Source organism: Pholis gunnellus (assembly GCF_910591455.1).
Source record: "Pholis gunnellus genome assembly, chromosome: 9".
Taxonomy (NCBI): Eukaryota; Metazoa; Chordata; class Actinopteri; order Perciformes; family Pholidae; genus Pholis; species Pholis gunnellus.
The window spans coordinates 24,552,694-24,571,192 of NC_136535.1; the positions used below are offsets into that span (position 1 = coordinate 24,552,694).

Here is an 18,499-nt window from a genome sequence, read left to right on the forward strand (position 1 = left end):
TAATTGCTATTACCCAAAATAAGGCACAACCATTGGGGTTATAAATATGTGTATTTATTTGATCAAATATGAAGCAAGTATGAAAACAGAAGACGTCCTCGGTGAGGGAAACAATCATTGCAGAGCAGCTGAATGCGAGACGTTCATGATGGGATGTACAGAACAGACTGCAAACAGGGGCACGATAAATAAACTGATCATACGAATCCACAGTGTTTAGAAAAATACACAATTGACATTCAAAGTCTTTTTAAAAAAAAAACGTAATAAATTCAAAAAAGTATAAAAAAAAAAAATTAAAAACAGCTGGAAAAATGTAGTCAGCAAAAACATTTTATAAAGCATGTTATGAGTTACAGAACACGTGTAACATAAAAAGCAATATTTAAAACAAATAACATCATATGTCCACACTGTACATAAGTCTAGAGCAGTGTGTGTGTGTGTGTGTGTGTGTGTGTGTTCATGCGTGGCAGTGTAGAAGCATTTCCCATGCTGGTGTACGTCGCTACCAGCAGATAAACCAGTGACGGTCGGGCTCAAGGCTGGTTGATCTGCCCCATGAAGAGGACGGTACCTGGGACAGAAACGGGGAGAACTCATCAGTGTCTGTTAGAGCCACACACACACGAACCCAGATGAGGAAAGACATGATTAGACTGTACCTGTTGGCTTGTGTCTGATGAGGAAGAGGAACGGTCGGTCCACAGTAACCCAGGGTGGAGAGGACCGAGCCAGCAAAATGGCAGCTAAACAGAAAACCACGTCAGAGACAACAACAACACAAGTGTTGGGCTCAAAATGTTTGACCAAAAACTACAAGTCCCAGAAAAAAATACTCACTAGTGGCAGCTGCTGCTTTTGTTCCATCTTCATTCACCACGATTTTGGCTTTCTGCAGAGCCTTGGAGACATGAACGGGCTCAGCACCTGAGAAAACAACAAGTGGCACAAATAGAGGAAAGTAGAGATTGTTATTCGATAAATGATTTCCTTGGAATTAAATGACTTAATACAAACAATGCGTAAACAGGAAGTTATGCGGAGCGTTTTGGGTAAAAGTATTTAACAGACAATCCACATCAGTCAGAAACAACCCTTTTTTCCTGGATTAATCCAATAACCTCCTTTACAGATTAGACCACATGGTGGCACTAGACCCCAACATTTAGAGCGTCTTTCACTCCATCACTCAAAGAACAGGAGGGACTTTGTTCTTCACACCGGGCAGCTACACACAACTCACACTCCTTACTGGCTCTGAGCAGTAAACAGACAACAATGCCTTGTCTCCAAATAAACCTGCTGTGAACAGTCAAGAGGCAGCGCGTCACGTTCACTCACTGAGGTGTCTGAAGTCGGCTTTGTCCTCGCTGAATATGTTCGTTATTCCCAGCGCTGAGAGGGGGGCTTCCAAATCCACCTCTGCATCAGCAGTAAACCTACAGACGTAAACACACACACACAGTGTTACTGTCACATTCAGCCAAAGAAGAGCTACTGTGGTGTGTGTGTGCGTGTCTCACTCACTTGGGGATGAGCAGGCGGACTTTCCTCATGCTCATCAGTTCGGACCAGCCCTGCACCGCGGCCGTGCTGATGTGCGGGATGACGCGGGAGAGGGGCGTGTCCTCCTCGGAGGGCAGAACTATCAACATGGTGATGGTGTTTCCGTGATACGGCAGCTCAATCACCTTGTACTTCAGTCCCTGGGGGGTGGAGGCGATACCTGGCGGAGGAAGAGGAGGAGTTAATCGTTTTCAAAAAAGGTCAGGTGATGGCGAGGAGGAAACTTGAGCCAACCCGTGTACAGTGCAAGAAAGTAGTGTTTATTTATGCTATAAATCCTTTTTCTGTTGAAGACCTTGCGTTTCTGTGAGCGACACGGTTCTTTATTTAGTATAAACAAAACGCAGCATTTCCTGACGACTTACCAGAAAGCAGATGTTTATCAGCACAAAAGGATCCCATGAACAGGTTGTTAGTGTCAGCAAAGGGGGCGGATAGCAGAACAGTGATATTAAAAGAACACTTTATTTACACAGGGACAGATTACAGAGCTCTGCTCAGCCCTCCAACATGCAGGCTTCTACTCTATTACAATACATTGTAGCTTGAAGCATGACATGTCTCCTTCGACTTTTTAAACACCACATTTCCACCTAAAAACGCACTTCACTGCTAAATAACAACGACAAATGACCGGTTTATCGGAGTTTCTCTCGGCAGAAGAAAGCACACAGTCACAGCAGCACCGGTCTCCCATCAAACGTCCATTAAACTGTGCTCACACTGGTTCTCTTCCTTTATGCGGCCATTAAACTAAATCACGTCACATCAGGCTCTGAAGTAATGAAGCCAAGTACGCGTGAGTCCCATTATATTCATAAAACATAACTGCATCAAGCCATAACCAAGTGATTTAGGGCCGTTACGGACTCTTTATGGCGTGGGTGCAGCACTGCAGTCTACACACAGTGCCACAGGAGAAAGACACCAACGTGTGTGTGTGTGTGTGTGTGTGTGTGTGTGTGTGTGTGTGTCACAGCTCAACGTGGCCTCGGTCTGACTCCAGCGCTGTATGAGAATCTATCCGCAGCACTCCGACGTCTCGGCTAAATATAGACGAGTGACTAGTGCGTCGTTTCACTGAATAATATCCGACCAATGTGGCAAGTCTAAACTCACGTTCCCTTACGACTCAACACGAGCCGACGAATGAGTCACAAACGGCTGGGATTAAGTCATAAAAACAAACTAAATTAAGAACTACGTAATCTTTAAATTTGCAGTATAGCAAGTTTAACAGCAGCTTCTGATTGGCCCGTTCGTTGCCAATTTATCCGACCATGTGGAGACGGTTCAGACATGCAGTGTTTATATAAAGACATGAACACCAGCTTCATGTTGAGTTAAGGACACTCTGACGCCTTCTTGACCAACTGTAAGCTAGCAAACATGGAGGTTTAAATAATTGACTTTGCAAATGTTTTACAAGGAAGGAAACGTAAACAATGTTTATTAGTTTCCAAGAAAACTCTTTAACTCTAAGTTATTGCCGGGCACTCAGTCTATAAATTCAAACTAGTCTGAATCAAAACTGCAACTATCTACAGCAGACCCGTACCTTCTAATTATGCCACTAAATAACTCATAAATTGTCTCCATGTACGCAGGTAGATGATATAAAACTACAGGAAGACGCGTCGCCACTCACCGATGCTGAAGACTGACAGCTGGGACATCATGGGGACTTTGTAAACGTCTCCGTTGCCCCCGGTGAAGGGCCTCATCTTGGTGTTCTCGGGCTGGAAGCGAGACCTCCACAGGCCTTTGAAGTAGATCGCGTTGACAGCGACCAGACGGGTCAGAGCCGAGTCCAGCATGTCTGCTTTGATCAGGCTGGGGATGTGACCTGGATTAAAAAAAAAATATATATATATATATTTCATATTCACTTCAGCACAGATGAGAAAGTAATAACGCAGCATCAGATCAGAACCGACCACGTTACAAAGTCAAGGCTTTCTAGTGTGGTCTGTGAGGAGTTCAACAGGTTGAATATGTGTTTGATGTATGAACGCAACTCTTATCAACCAGTCTCAACACATTGAGACAGAAATTCACGAGGGATGAAGTGTCTTAGTTTCAGTTCTGTTCCCTCGAAAACTTCTGAAATGTACTTTAATACACAACTGTCAAGCAACACAAATACATGCTCACATCTGCATCAACAAGGGGCTCTTTGAGGATCTTAATACCGCGTGTACAGCTGCTACGTTCACCCACGACTCCTACCTTTGGTCTTATTGCTGACCCATTCGTTGATCTCCTCCGCGGCCCCTTGGGGGTCGCTGAAGTCCAGGGCCCTGCTCTCGCACTGGAAGTTGGCTTTGTTGGCGGACACGAAGGCCTGCTCCATGGGGAAGCCGTCCTGGTTGAACATGGCGTTGGCGATCAGCACGACGTCCTGGTTGGACTTGGCCGTCAAGGTCTTGTGCAGCTTCTTCAACATCCTGTACGGGCCTATTATTGCACAAGGTTTAAAATGTTAAACTAAATATTTAAAGGGCTCATCTGAGATCTGCAGGGACTTCAGTTCACCAAACTCTAGTCGGTCGGTGACTCAACTTCCAAACCCTCAGAAGGAGCTCTTACCGTTCTTCTTGTACCGCAGAGCGTTGAGGACTTGCTTGCGAGTCTCTCCGTGGGCTCCCGGCAGCAGCATCCCGAGGATGGAAGCCACGCCGTGGGGCGACAGCACCACGTTCTCCAGAGGCTTGGAGCGGACCACTTGCTGGAACACCTGTATACCGAGATCAGAGCCCCGCTCGCCGTAGGAGGAGGGCGCCTGGGACAGCGCGCCATTGTGGCCGTATAAGGCCACCAGCGCACACAGGCACAGCAACGAGAGGCGCTTCATCTTCAAACTCCACAGCAGCTGAAGAACACAGAAGATTAGATACGTTTTGTTGATTTCTCCTCTAGTAGATTACTGATGGCATGCGTTGTTAAACCTCGGAGCTTCATCAACAGTTCTTCTTCATGAGCATTTGAACTGCAGATTTAAGAACACATCATTCCACAATAGGCATCCCTTTCATATGACTCTTCAGTCATCACATGACTCTCTGCTTGTTTTTAAAGGAACACATGTTTACAGAGTGCTGCAGGATCTGACGAACACTTCCTCACACTGCCCAAATATTAGCGCCAACCATGGCCGCCTGGGCTCTTCGTTATTTTAATTTTGGGCTAAATTAAATCTTTCCAAAAACAACCATTTTAGTAAAATGAGTCAGCCTGCACCCCCACTCACTGAGGCAGAATGAACGCTGCCACAGGAGACATGCCTGCAGGCTTGCTTGCTTATAAAAAGGACAAATTGCATCCATGGGATTTCTTTGTACATGTTCTTACTGGTAATCACGCTTTATTTATTTTTTTCTCCACAGTGTGAACTGTGCAAATGTTGGGGTTGGTTTATTCGCTGTTAAGTCTCTTGAGATTGTTCCTCACAACCTTTGGGAAAAGGCTTCACACGCACTTTAGTTTGAGGGCGAACAGACACTTCACTTTCTGACTTAGTGACTAGAGATTCCTGTACGAATAATGGTAGCGTTTGGCTTTAAAATGACCATGCAAACAGCAGTTGTTGTAGATAAAACTGCCATGTTAATCCGTACAAATACAATTGGCATTGTGTTAAAACGAGAGACACCTACAATTTTTAAAAAAGGACTGCTGGATAGGTTTGCAACAAAAAAGCTGCAAACATTTGTTTTTTTCCAGAGACTGTCGTGTGTCCGTCAAAACAGCCAGGAATGCATTCACACACATTCATTTTTAAAAAGCCATCTTAGCCCACCACCATGCTTATTAATCATGCACCTGGCAGAGAGCCCAACGGAAGCAGCTGGATGTGAAGCGCACTATTGCGCTGCAAGTCACACAAATAACAGGTTTTCTGCAGTATTTTTTACGCACATTATTTAACTAAATAGCTAGTTTAAAGACCTTTTCGGTTGTTGTAGAATAGCTACACATTTCTTGAGTCTACCGTTAACGTATAATGTAAAAAAAAAACGAAAGTCCTTAACTTACCTATCTGGAGACGTTACTTTGAATGCCGCAGGTGAAACGTTAACCGTTTCAGTCCGCTTTCCAAACGAGATAAAAACGAACGGTTCGTCTGCGGTGTTAACGTTAAATGACAAAAACACTTTAATCCGGTGAACGTGAGAACTACGACTGACTCCACCGTTGATTCAGAGACGACTTTATTGGCCCCGAACTCCGCCTTCAAACAAAACAAGCGAGCGTGATGCGGGTGTCTCCGTTTTAGTGTCAAGCGCAACGAAATAACCAATTAACAGCTTCCGGTTAGGTTTCAAAAATAAAAGCCAAAAATAATGACCTTTGATACACAAATACAGTTTCACGTCCTTTTGTAATACAACACATAATATTTCACATTCTGATATATTTTGATGCTGTACTCTACCAAGTTGTTTCTCCTATTTTCTTAAAAATAAAAAAAATAAAAGGTTTCATTTTTACGTCCATGCGTGTACGTCCGGTACATTTTGCCCAGCTTGACCCAGCTGACAATTTGTGCGTTGTTTACAACAGGAAGTGACAATGATGGGAAATGTTTAGAAACTACATGTGAGCAGGCGTCTCCGTTATGTTTAGTCACATTCAATGGAAAATCACTGAGGCCTACGACTTCACCGCGAGCCATTCACGTGCCAACACAAAATAAAGAAGCATCCAAACAAGTACTGTTTTTGTTTTTAATGTTACATCTTTCCAGAACAGAGTCAGTTTGCTAAATTAACACGTCTCATAGGAGAGTTTGGGCTTATTCAATTTGTATGTGATTTTATATTTACATAACCAAGTAACTGACCATTCACAAAAGACCACCTGACGCTTTCCTGTCTGGTGAGGTGACACAGTTGGGTGGCGACACACACACACACACACACACACACACACACACACACACACACACACACACACACACACACACACACACACACACACACACACTTGCAAAGAGGCTGAAGCTCAATTACACCCCTGCTGCAGCCAAAGAGGCTGAAGAGGAGGTGCATGGGGATTTGAATTACAGGGGGATTAAATGAGAGTGTATGGGCAATTATGAGTAAATCCATCGTAAACGTTTGCCTTCACAAAGACTGGACTTCTTCATAATTATATATATTTCACATGTATACTTGGTGGACTGAATGCCCAGGTGGAGGCTTTGAGAATCCACTGCCCCAGCATGAGACACCCATGGCTGAATTCAGAGCAGGGTTTTGGTCCACAGAGTTTGGGGGGGGGGGGGGGGGGGGGGTGGTATGTGTGTTGGAGTGGGGGTCTTGCAGCTGAGATACAGAGACGGGACTGACTGTGAAAACAAACAGCAGTAACAAAGTGGGGTCACTGTCTGTGTGTTTGGAGGTGCTTAATGAACACACAGCTGTCTAATACAACCGTGTCATGCGAGGCCACTTCTGTTCTTCTGATGCAGACTCTGCTTTTAAACCGAATCCAAGACAAAAGACGAAAAACATTGCAATATGTCGTCCCGATTACACAGTTTCCCAAACGCCATCTCTGGGTCCTGCTGGAGATCTCATCATGCTCCTGTTGAGCAGCCAAGACAGCATTGTAGCTGCGCTCTCATCATCCAACAAGACTAAAGTTGTTTGACGAACGTGACCAGATGTGTGCGTGTTTGTGCGACACGTATCCGTGCAAACACATGAACTCCATAGAAAATTCTGGGAGAATTCTCTGCAGAAAAGTGTTTTCTTTTTGTGTCATTGCTGCCTGTTCAAACACGATGTGTCGGCGTGTTGTGGAGCCTTCAAATGCTACAGTGAGAGGGAAATGATGTTGATGAACTTTCGTTTGCTGTGAGAGTTTCTCAATATGAAATGTATTTGTCAAGAGCTGGCCACACAAAGTGTCCTGTATGTGCAGATAGGATCGGTCAATAGCATGCAACTAGAGGCAGTGACATCGCATATTATATCAAAAAGCAAATGCTATGCTGGGAAACATTTTAATTTCACATACTTACACAAGTTTCCTTTTTTTCCCAGTACTTATGAAATTGTTCTTGCGAAATGAGAAATGATTGAGTGTGATGAAGTATTTCTGGATGGTGCAACTCGTTGTTCTTCAGTTAAATAGTTCAAATATAGTCAGTTAATGTGCAGTTAAACCTGCCTCCTGAAACAATTAATTCAACTGAGCCATGGCCAGAAATACACTATATTAACCTTTGTAATGTTGACTCAAAATGAAACTGAAAACGCAGAGAGAAAAAAGCAGTCATTAAAAAAAAGTAGGATTTATTCATCTCTCTCATTCGTTTAAAACAGCATTCGTAAAACAGCTGAACTTTGTACCATCTAACGCTTGTGTAAAGTGCCTTTTCATGCAGATTCATAAACGTGGCAGTAAAAGAAGCAGAAGTTAAAATGTGTGTTGTCTTGGTGAGCCGTTCCATTGGCCTGTTCGGCTGTCAGTCGTTTCACTTCAGCCACCTCTGGAGAAGTAAGAAGACGTGATCCCGGGCCAGAGCCAGCTGGGGGAGATCCTGGCTCCTGGCAGGGTACATGTTGGCACAATGAGCTGTTCCTGGATCAGAGAGAACAACATATATATATAAATATATAAGAAAAGCAGTCAAACTGAGATTTTCTGAGAGCAATTATCCACCTAATAAAGTTAGAATTGAACAAGTGAGCCATTGTTCGACGCTGAAGCCGTTGCTTGGCTTCTGTAACGTGAAGCGGTCACAAATGAAATCCAGTCTTCAGTTAACTCGGGTGACTCAACACATTTTAGACCAAAAAAAACTAATTTAAAAAGTTCCTCAAATGCTTATTAATGACAAACTGTAGTCAAAGGACCGTCTACCTACACGACACCTGCTGTGACGACTACACATGAAGAAGAACGGAGACAACTGGACTGCAATCAGATATCTTCTATGCGTGATCTTGGCTTATTGGGAATTGCAAAACATTAAGTCCGACTCTGTTTCAACAAGTAGTTAAAGGGACAAAAGTCGCCCCCCCCCCTTTGATGTGGATGTCCAGTCAGGCCCGCAATGCATCCTGGTACATGTAGGCACTGAGAGCACAATAACTAAATCTAGCACGATTACATTCACCATCAACGCTGAGTGGACATCCACATAAAAAAGGTGGTGAAATGTACCTTCAACACAAAGACGTTTTGACTCATAATATCTATTTTAAAGTCTTATTCCTAGAAGGCGGTATAACGTCACCCTGCTATCTCACCTTTGATGAAAACAGCCGGGAGGTCGGGTGTGATGTCCTGAGTGACTCCCAACGCGTGCCACGGGTCGATGGAGCCGTTGGGCAGAACGATCCTGGTGGAGCGGATGTCGTAGCCGCCGTAATACTCGTTGGTCTGCGCCACGGCCTCCGCCAGCTGCTCGGCGCTGACGTTGTAGAAGTCTGCGCACTGTTTCACATGATACCTATAGACGAGAATAGTGAGAGCAGAGGTGGAAACATGTACGTTTATTAGGCAGAGAGAGGCGATGTTTTGGCGTACTCACGCTAGAGGGAAGCCCGTGAACGGTTGGTTGGGCGAGTCGGTGCTCTGGTAGAATCCAAACTCAGTGCAGGTCTGGTAGAACCACTGTCTCCCTGAATACACACAAACAAAAATGACCCGTTAGCCAGCAGAATCAGTTGGTTTGTATAAACCAATGCACTCACTAACAGAGCAGGTGAAGATGACTGTTTGTTTGCACCCAAAAAGTATTCTCTGTTATGCCGACACATCCCAGTGACCATTGAAGAGACGAGTACCTGCAGCCCTCCCACTCATGAGACTGAAGCTGGGAACTGGAAACACGGCCCAACGCAGGGCCACAACATGGAATACACGAGACGACATAATTCACATTAAAAATAGCATTTCATGCTTAGAGTCGTCTACTCAAGGCAAAATAAACCGTGGTTGTTTTAAAGCCTGAAAAAAAACAGAGTTTAACGTTCTTACTTTAAGAAGAAAACATTATTTTGGGATTTCCACATCGTTCCAGGACTTTTTTTTAGGAGTTACGTGATGTAATTACATTGTTTGTTGGATCTACTTAGCCAGAAATTGCCTAGTTTATTATTTCATATCCTAAAAAAAGCCTTCCGACAACACCCAGAGATGGGTTTTGCTTCGTCATGACTGTGACCGCATCCCAAATTCCACACGTAACCGGTTTTATTCTGGTCCACTGAGGCTACTGGTGTGTTTTCTACCTTCTACTGCAGCCGATTGCTCCTGTGTTATGTGTTACTGTTGGACGACAGTGGAAAAATGTCAATGTGACGTCACACTGTCTCTGTTATTTAACAAAAAAACACACCAACCTGCCAACAAACTGGCACCGAGTACGTAAAAAAATAGCTGGTGACATTTTAAAATAACCATGTCTGCACACACACACAGACAGTCCTTCCCAGTAAATACCCACCTCCCCCTGCGGCCGGCCCTTTCCAAGATGTGTCCGTCATGTCTCCGAGGTAGCTTTTGTAGCTGACGTTCATGCATTTGATAGAGAAGGTGTCCATCATGAGGCGGGCCACGGCAGCGTAGCGGGCGTAAGGCTCCCCGAGTGAGGTGTCAGCCATCACGCCGCACAGCACCTTGATGGTGATGTTGGTGCCCGTCACACCCTAAAGGAGGAGGAGGAGGAGAAGGAGGAGGAGGAGGAGAAGGAGAAGAAGAAGAAGTTAAGATGAAGTCTCATCATCTCATGATGAATGGTCCGTTTCTGCCGGTGAAGGTATTCCATGGGCTTTTATTGTGAAAGGAGACGTGAACTTGTGACATATACTTGCAAGAGTGAAAGAGTGCAACCACAAGACAAAGGGTGTTATGGGTTCATGTCGAGGGAGTTTTTAATGTGGACACATCCAAGTGGCTTTTAAAGAGACCACTTCATCGTCATCCTCAAAGGTCCAGCGTGAGGGCCAATGTAGAAATGGGGGAGAGGGAGAGAGAGAGAGAGAGAGAGAGAGAGAGAGAGAGAGAGAGAGAGAGAGAGAGAGAGAGAGAGAGAGAGAGAGAGAGAGAGAGAGAGAGAGAGAGAGAGAGAGAGAGAGAGAGAAGGGGGGGGGAGTGAGAGGGGTGTGACGTGCAACAAAAGGTCTCACGGTTGAATCTCGGCCACCAAGATGCCGACACAATTAAAGTTAATATCTGAACTTTGCAGACTTTATTATTTACTCTGATTGTCAACCTGTATTTATTTAATTTACTTATTTATGTAAAAAAGTATTGGTGTGCCCCGTCCAATCAATTGTGCATAAAAACAATAAGTGAACTGGTGACATATTGCACAAAATGCATGAGATAAAAATCAAAAGGCCCAACAACTGTTGCAGACAGCTCTTGGACTTTTTGAATAATTGAATGATCCCTCGCCTGTACCCACAATGCAATTCCAGGTTTAACTTTGCCTCAAACAGAAAGCAGAGCTGGACTGAGGGGTTGGAGGAGTGAAACAGTTGGCAGCGGTTAGTTGTTCCCACGTGCAGAAGCAGAGCCTCGTTAACTATAAATGCGTCGCTGCATCTCTCCGCACCTCCTGTGTGTAAAAAGAGGAACTTGTTCCACGACGTTACATAACGTCCTTTCCGTATTCTATAAAAGCCCCCCATTGATAACCCCTCAACTGTGAAGCCACCGCTCGGCCTCTTCTGATTGAGTTACACCCTCGGTTCCTCAGTCCTTTACCCAAATTCCTCAGTGGTACCTAAAACCTGCCGGTTTGCTTCATACGCGGCCCTTTGTGCCGGAGAGGCAGAGCCGTTTGGCTGCGTCGGGTCCGGGCTACGGCGCCGTGGACTCCTCTCAGTTCTTTTATAAGTGTCTCTTTAGCTCGGGGGGGCGACAGGAAACCAGAGAGACCACAGAGGCTTTTGTTCCTTCTTCAGCTTATTGGTAACCGGACTCACGTCTCCTCGAGGCACCAGGAGGGACAGAGAGGGGACGGGATGAGAGAGAGAAAAAAAGAGGAGGGGAGCTGCTAAAAACAGAAAGAAAAGAGCACCTCGGGAGGAAAAAGAAATGGGAATAGATGCACACTAAGAGATAATAACAATAAACATGTTGATGAGATGTTGCACCACAACGGAGACCTCTTCTGGAACAGGGCTGGGCAATATCATTTAATGTAATTGTAGTACGGAAATTATCTTTACAACGTGAATTATGAGTCACAGTTTGGAATCTGCAGGATTACTTTTATCGGGAAGTTTAATTCCACTCCAGAGGACAGAATCGGTTTGTTGCGTGAGAATGATATCTCTAGATCTGTATATTTTCTCCTGAAAGAAATAAAATGTCCTGACACTTAACCAACCGTCCATCAGTTATATGACTGGCTCCCAACTCACTAAAACCAGACTATTTAAAACACGTCTGCACACGTTTGTACATGAACATGCACGTGATTTGGGTCGTGGGACTGAATGTGCTCCTCCGTGTCCGTCCACGGCTAATCTCGCATTGTGCTTCAGCAAACTGCTAAATATTTTTGGGTGGCCAGTTACGGCTGCACGCTCAAGGACCTTTTGTGGTTGTGTTGACTCACACTTTCTCAAAAACACCTTTCATGGTCTGTTTTAACACTGCCGTTGACTCGCCATCCGGGGATCTGAGTGCACCCTTCTGGTTTGATAAAGTATTGTTGTGTAGACATTCAAGGTAACACAGGGTGTGTAACCGACATAGAAACGGTCATTTCAGGGGTGAAGTATGAGGTTTTACCCTCCATTGTCGTGGCCTTAATATAATGGAACTCAACCAGACATCTTGCCATGTGTGGATTCTTCTGGTTATGAGTTGTTTCGTCTTATTCAGGCCTTCTTCTGAGTAAAAAAGTAGTAGAAATCTGATATCAGCCGGTTGCTTCAGTGTCCACACTCGATACTGAATGATGTCATGCAGGTTTATCAGTGCTTTTGTCATGGCCCTTGGCTTCATTGGAGATTTTCTACCAACATCAAATATCAGCACATAGCGCCGGCGGCACTAAACAAACTAGACACTGGTGTCATTCTTCACCTATATGTTTGCAGGTACACAAGGAATACAGAGATACAGACAAGTAAGCAACAAGCGGCCCAGGAGCAGCCCTGGAGGCCTGGCATCATCTCAGGGCCCCCCCGGCTGCTAAACAATGCAGCGTTTCTTATGTTTCAGCATACTGCTCGGGCTGTCTGTAGCCCTCCTACACCTCATAGCTGCCTTCCACTCAACCACGACTGGATAAAAGGTCAACCCCTGACCTAAATGCCTCTGCACAAAGTCTACGCTCTCTGTTCGACGCGCATAAATCATGTCAGTCTGATATGTTGTTCTTAAATTGTGGAGATGTGCTTTAAAGGGATTGTAGAGATATATTTCTCACACATTACAATGCAATTGATGACATTTTGGCTAGAATTAATCAGCATGATTAGGGAGAAAGGGGCTTTATTGGAAATGACCCTTTAAAAGAAGAGCCTGAAAGACTGGAAGCAGGTAGAAACAGCTCGCTGGTCTTTGGACTCTTTAGAGGTGCTGGTGGGCGGATTTTGTTACATTTGGGCAGCTATTTCCATCTGCTTCCAGTCGTTATGCTAAGCTAAGCTAACCTCTAACCGGCTCTAGCGTCATATTCAATTCATGCAGCTAATTTAAATGTAAAGAATTTCAATTAGTTTCATTGGAAATAAAGATGCAATAAAGGAGTTCAATGTCTGAAGTTGTTGTGAGCAATGAGCACTTATTTTGGCATGAAAACAACCACATTTAAAGACAGCATCTGCCTCCAAAATCCATGTTATTGTGTGTACTCTCACCTCAAACCCCCTGTTGTCTTCATTGTACTGGACCACATCCATGAAGTTGCCAGCCAGCGTTTCCAGGAAGTAGGCAGAGTCCATCTCTGTCTGGATCTGCAGTTTGGAACACAAGCTGGAGGAGGGGGGGGGGGGGGGAGGAAGACGGAGGAGGGGAGATGCAAAGGGAGTAAGGAGGGAGATGAAGAAGAGGTGAAGGAGGAGGTGGGGAGGTCGGGGGGGGACAGAGAGGGAAATGGGGAGGGAAGTTAGACCAAAGCATTGGCAGTTGTACAGTGCATCGAGTTATTGTTTCTCTTTTCCTGTGTTCTCAGGAAATAAAACCTCAGGCTGTTTCAATAAACCAGCCAGTGTTTGGAGCTTCTTATGTACTAAAAAACCAGCTCCATGAAGCAGACCCACTTCTTTAGAGGATGAGTTGAACCACGGATGTGGGTGGATTGTGTCAACCTCTCCAAATACAGAAAACGTTGTTAGCTCGTGGCTCTGGGGAGAGCAGTGTTCGTCGGTCAGTCCACCACTTTGGTCCAAACTGAAACATCTCAGCAAATATTGGATGGAATGCCAAAACATTTTGTACAGACAATCATTGTCTCCAGAGGATGAACCCCACTGACTTTAGTGATCCCCTGACCTTTCCTGTAGCGTCACCATGAGGTTGAAATGAGGGCTTTTGTGTGAAAGACTGAAGCGGTAAAAAGACAGTCTTTGACCGTCTGTCTGACCTTGTTTGGGTAACATGTCGAGTCATGCTAATTTTAGAAACCATTCATGTGCGCGTGATTCTTCCATCACGATGAAATCGTGACGCAAATGGTGTATCCTCTGAGGCATTGTGGTTTGGAAGCTGGACAAGCCTCTGTGTCTGCACCAGGACACGTCTGCATGACCTGCAAGAAGCTCACATTTAAAAAAAGATGTCCCATGTGGTCAGACACAAAGTCGAGGCTTTGGTGCGTCTCCGAGACATTAACTAGCACTGTGAGAATAACTGCACCAGTATAACAGACCATGTTGACCTACAGTCACTATGTCGACCTTAAATATGCAGAACAACACCAGAGAAAGACGTAATGACTGTAGACGGAGCACAGTAGAATCAATAACATCCACCATGCCTGCCTTCCACTTTATATTTCCCAGAGCCTGATGACGTGCATGCCGGCTCACTGCTGGGGCTCGCTTAGACACTTCAAATGAAACAGACACAGGTTTATTAGAGACAGATATTACAAACAAAAGCAATCTGCTGAGGAAACGATCCATCGCCACTTTGCATGCTCACTTATTCTGACTGATTAGATCTCTGCTCGGGTTGAAGATAAGTAGAGGTGGAGATATATATATACATATATATATATATGTATATATATATATATATATATATATATATATATACACATAGACCTTCATAAACTAATAGGACTAAGCTGCATCCAAATATATATTATATTAAAACATATTATAGAAACATATGTTATTGGGGAATTCCCATCCTCACCCTTTACCAGATAAAAAGATAAATGATCTTAAATTTATGGAGATCATGATTTATTATTCGTCTCACAGATCTTTTAAGATGACGTACTTCATAACTCTGCTCTTCTTTATCGGCTACAAAGAGTTTAGACAGCGTACTTGAAGTCTTTGGTGATGTTGTCGTAGGTCTTGGGGTCCTTCAGGCGCTCCACGAGGGCACTCGAAGCCTTTTTCACCATGACGGGGCACTCCGCGTTCTCCGAGGCCAGCGAGCGCCACACAACCTCCAAGTACTCTGGCATACAGAACATAAAGACAGAGGGGAGGGCGGACACTTAAAGACAATCACACACGGGAACGCTGGTTAAACACACACAGGGCTATTTTAGAGGCGCTGCAAAAAGCACCACTTCATCTTCAGAGGGAACCACGTTCTAGTCCAGTGCTTGTGAAAGCATTTATTTTAAAGAGGTCTCTGTGAGGTCGAAAAGTGGATTTCACAGTTTATTTAACAAGAGGAGAAGCTCCACATTACTAAACCTTAGAATGTTTCCACCTGGAGTGAAAACACAGCCTCTTGCTGGTAATAATGCTGACTCAGCGCAGTGTTGCTTCTGGGAAATAATAAACAGACACCTGACGTCAGAGCAAACCCACATGTTTTGCGTCTCGGATGTTTTATAGAAGTCTGAGCGAATGTGTGCAATGGTGTCTTCAAGATAGCGCCGTGTGTGTGTGTGTGTGTGTGTGTGTGTGTGTGTGTGTGTGTGTGTGTGTGTGTGTGTGTGTGTGTGTGTGTGACGGTGCAGGTCCACATTCAAAGCCACTCTGACCTCCATTCCCGCCCCGCAGCCTTTCCTGCAGGAAAACAACGAGCTCGGGCCAAACACAACACAGACAGAGAGCGAAACCTTTCCTCGTCTCTTTCATCCGTCGGGGACTCGAAGCTCCCCGAGACACGGAGCTACTATTGCATACTATTGCACTGTGTTCATTGTCATGCACCAAGCACTATGTGCAAACATCGTTTCTGATTCAGACGTGTGTGTCACGGTTGGGCTTTGCTCTGTGTCTCTCTCTCTCTGACAGCAAACTTAAATTCACTGTTTTTTTTAAATAGAGTTTGGTGTACTATCCTAAAAATGAGTGGCACATGTGTCTTTACAAGATGAGAATGCAAACCACTTGTGTGTGTGTGTGTGTGTGTGTGTCTTAATACCTGGGAAGTTGACCGTGGCGTGAACAGGTGCACTGGTGGCCACGGAGGCGTGGACCAGGTGAGGGTACTTGAGCCTGAACCAGGCGGCGAGAGAACCCGGGTACGACCCGCCGAACGCCACCCACTTCCTGCCGGCCAGCCCCCGGGTCTCCGCCGTCACGGCGCGGAAGTGAGCCAGGTCGGCCAGCGCCTGCCGACTGCTCAGGAAACGCAGGCTGTCCGTGCTGAGGTCACTGAGGCAGAGAGATGAGAGGGAGGCGTGAGTGAAATATGGTAGTTTTTGAGTGAGCGTCCCAACATTCAGCCTGTACAGATACTGAATAATAACTTTATTTATAAAGCTGCTTTAAACAGAGTTTACAAAGTGTATTGACAGACAAAGCAGCAAAAACAACAAACAGTGAGGCCCAACAAAGCAACTAAGGAAAGAGTTTAAACCGGATAAAACAGGACAATAGATGAAAAGAAGAATAAATGAAATAAATAAAATTTAATTAATAAAATTAATAATTTAGTAAAATCAACAAATAAAAATAAAGCAGTAAAGTAACGACTTCACATGAAAACCAGTCTGTAAAAATGTTTGTGCTCGTTCCAAAGACGAGGGGTCCTGATGGAAAAAGCTCGATCACCTTTTAGTTTACAGCCAGAAGGCCCCACCTGAGGACCTGAGGCTGCCAGCTGGGTCACAAGGGGGTCAACATGTCCCCTATGTGTGTTGGGGCCAGACCCAGCCGTGCTTTAAAGTGATCAATAAAATCTATTTTAAAAGGAGCAGTGAGCCACGGAGACTCTCTTTAGAGTGCAGGGCTGCCATCTGGTGGTACAGCAGCTACACCGGCATCAACAACACTCATGAAGCTGGTTTCACAATGGATTATTGTCCTGTTTTTGACCCCGCAGTATTGTGGAACCAGAGTTGCTGAAAGCTCAAAGAAACTGCTGCGAACACACGTTGAGTGATGATAACAGCCTTTGGAACGAGTTTAACTGTAAAGATAATATCTTAAACTGTGATAATTAAAAACTATTGTCCTCTAGAATCAAAGGTTTTGTGTTTATTGGACAATATGTTGGCGTGCTACCAACCTGACAGGTCAAAGAGGAGTCAAACTGATTTTAATCATGTCTCTAAAGCTAAAAACTATTAATTTGGTTGTACTGCCAAAACTGACCGTCGGTGATGTAGAATACATAAAGAGAGGTTTTGTGGCACCTTGTTGCTGTTATTTAATAGCCTGTCTGTCACCACAAAGAGACCAACAAAGCTAGAGGGTTTAAATAAACAGATCTAAAACTAGACTTCGGAGTGAACACACACTCATACAAGGTGGAGAATTTAAAATCAGCAAAGGTTGAAACGCACGGGGTCGGGTGACTCTCTCCGTAGAAGCGATGCTCCAGCATCAAGCAGAGCGCTCCGAGTTTCTGGGCGTAAGTGAGCCAGGACCCGTTCTGCATCCAGGCCGGATTGGCCGGACCCTCCCCCCCGATCATCAGGAACACCGGACCCCCCGGTTTGTAGAAGGCTTCATTCACAAAGTACCTCTGAGAAGAGGAGAGAGAGAGAGAGAGAGAGAGAGAGAGAGAGAGAGAGAGAGAGAGAGAGAGAGAGAGAGAGAGAGAGAGAGAGAGAGAGAGAGAGAGAGAGAGAGACATCAGGGGTCATGTTTGCATCTTTATTATTTTATTTCTTTATTATGTTGGTGTCATCCACATAATGTGCCCAACCCTCATGTGTTTATAAGACACCAGAGATACAACTGCAGTGGTCAAACAATTAATTAAATTAGAAACAACTCTCCTGAAGCACAACTCGAGTGTTTCATAGTCATCCAGACAAAATAAATCAACATGAATTGAGGTCATTTTGCTGTAAAAAAAGTACACCTTGTTGCACTGTAGTTATTCTTTATGAGACAATAAGTTCGTGACTTGTGTTAGCACCATATATACACAGACCAGTTTTCTCTATGCATGAGAAACAGACCAGACTAACCTGCTTCCACACTCTGCTGTCTGCACCATTGAAGTGATCCAGTCTCTGAGTGAACCACTGCTCCTCTAACACAGTCCTCTGGCTGGAGTAATGATGAAACCTCCTGAGGCCCCTGAACTGTCCATTCCCGTTAACAAACACAGACAACAACACAAGGACAGTTACGTTACGGAGAAGCGACCCTAACCCATGAAAAGCCATGTCGTTTGGAAACGAGGAAGCAGTCAGGGGGGCATGTGATTCAGTCCCGTGTGATCATGTGATCAGATATTTTGCTACTTTAAATGACTCGCAAAAACGTGGGAGAAATGCATGACAGCTCATTTCCACGTACCACAGGAGATACTTACAGGATATTTTCTCCATTTATGTTTTTCTAAAGTTAAAAACTAA

At 44.7% G+C, this 18,499-nt stretch overlaps 2 protein-coding genes across 2 annotated transcripts; both read right to left on the reverse strand.

Annotated features, from left to right (window-relative positions):
- Positions 1-40: 40 nt before the first annotated feature.
- On the reverse strand, positions 41-5,741 carry serpine2 (serpin peptidase inhibitor, clade E (nexin, plasminogen activator inhibitor type 1), member 2). Its single transcript, XM_079166243.1, has 9 exons — positions 5,605-5,741; positions 4,159-4,441; positions 3,799-4,026; positions 3,218-3,415; positions 1,531-1,729; positions 1,345-1,442; positions 844-930; positions 666-749; positions 41-577 (listed from the first exon to the last, which is right to left on the reverse strand). The coding sequence occupies exons 2-9, from the start codon at positions 4,421-4,423 to the stop codon at positions 540-542; spliced, it is 1,197 nt and encodes a 398-aa protein (XP_079022369.1). The 5' UTR covers positions 4,424-4,441; positions 5,605-5,741; the 3' UTR covers positions 41-539.
- A 2,109-nt stretch (positions 5,742-7,850) lies between these two features.
- Positions 7,851-18,350, reverse strand: prss59 (serine protease 59, putative). Its single transcript, XM_079165868.1, has 9 exons — positions 18,107-18,350; positions 17,474-17,655; positions 16,108-16,340; positions 15,048-15,183; positions 13,410-13,524; positions 10,034-10,235; positions 9,116-9,206; positions 8,832-9,034; positions 7,851-8,160 (listed from the first exon to the last, which is right to left on the reverse strand). Exons 1-9 carry the CDS (start codon positions 18,305-18,307, stop codon positions 8,054-8,056), a joined length of 1,470 nt encoding a protein of 489 aa, XP_079021994.1. The 5' UTR covers positions 18,308-18,350; the 3' UTR covers positions 7,851-8,053.
- Between the last annotated feature and the right edge of the window lie 149 nt (positions 18,351-18,499).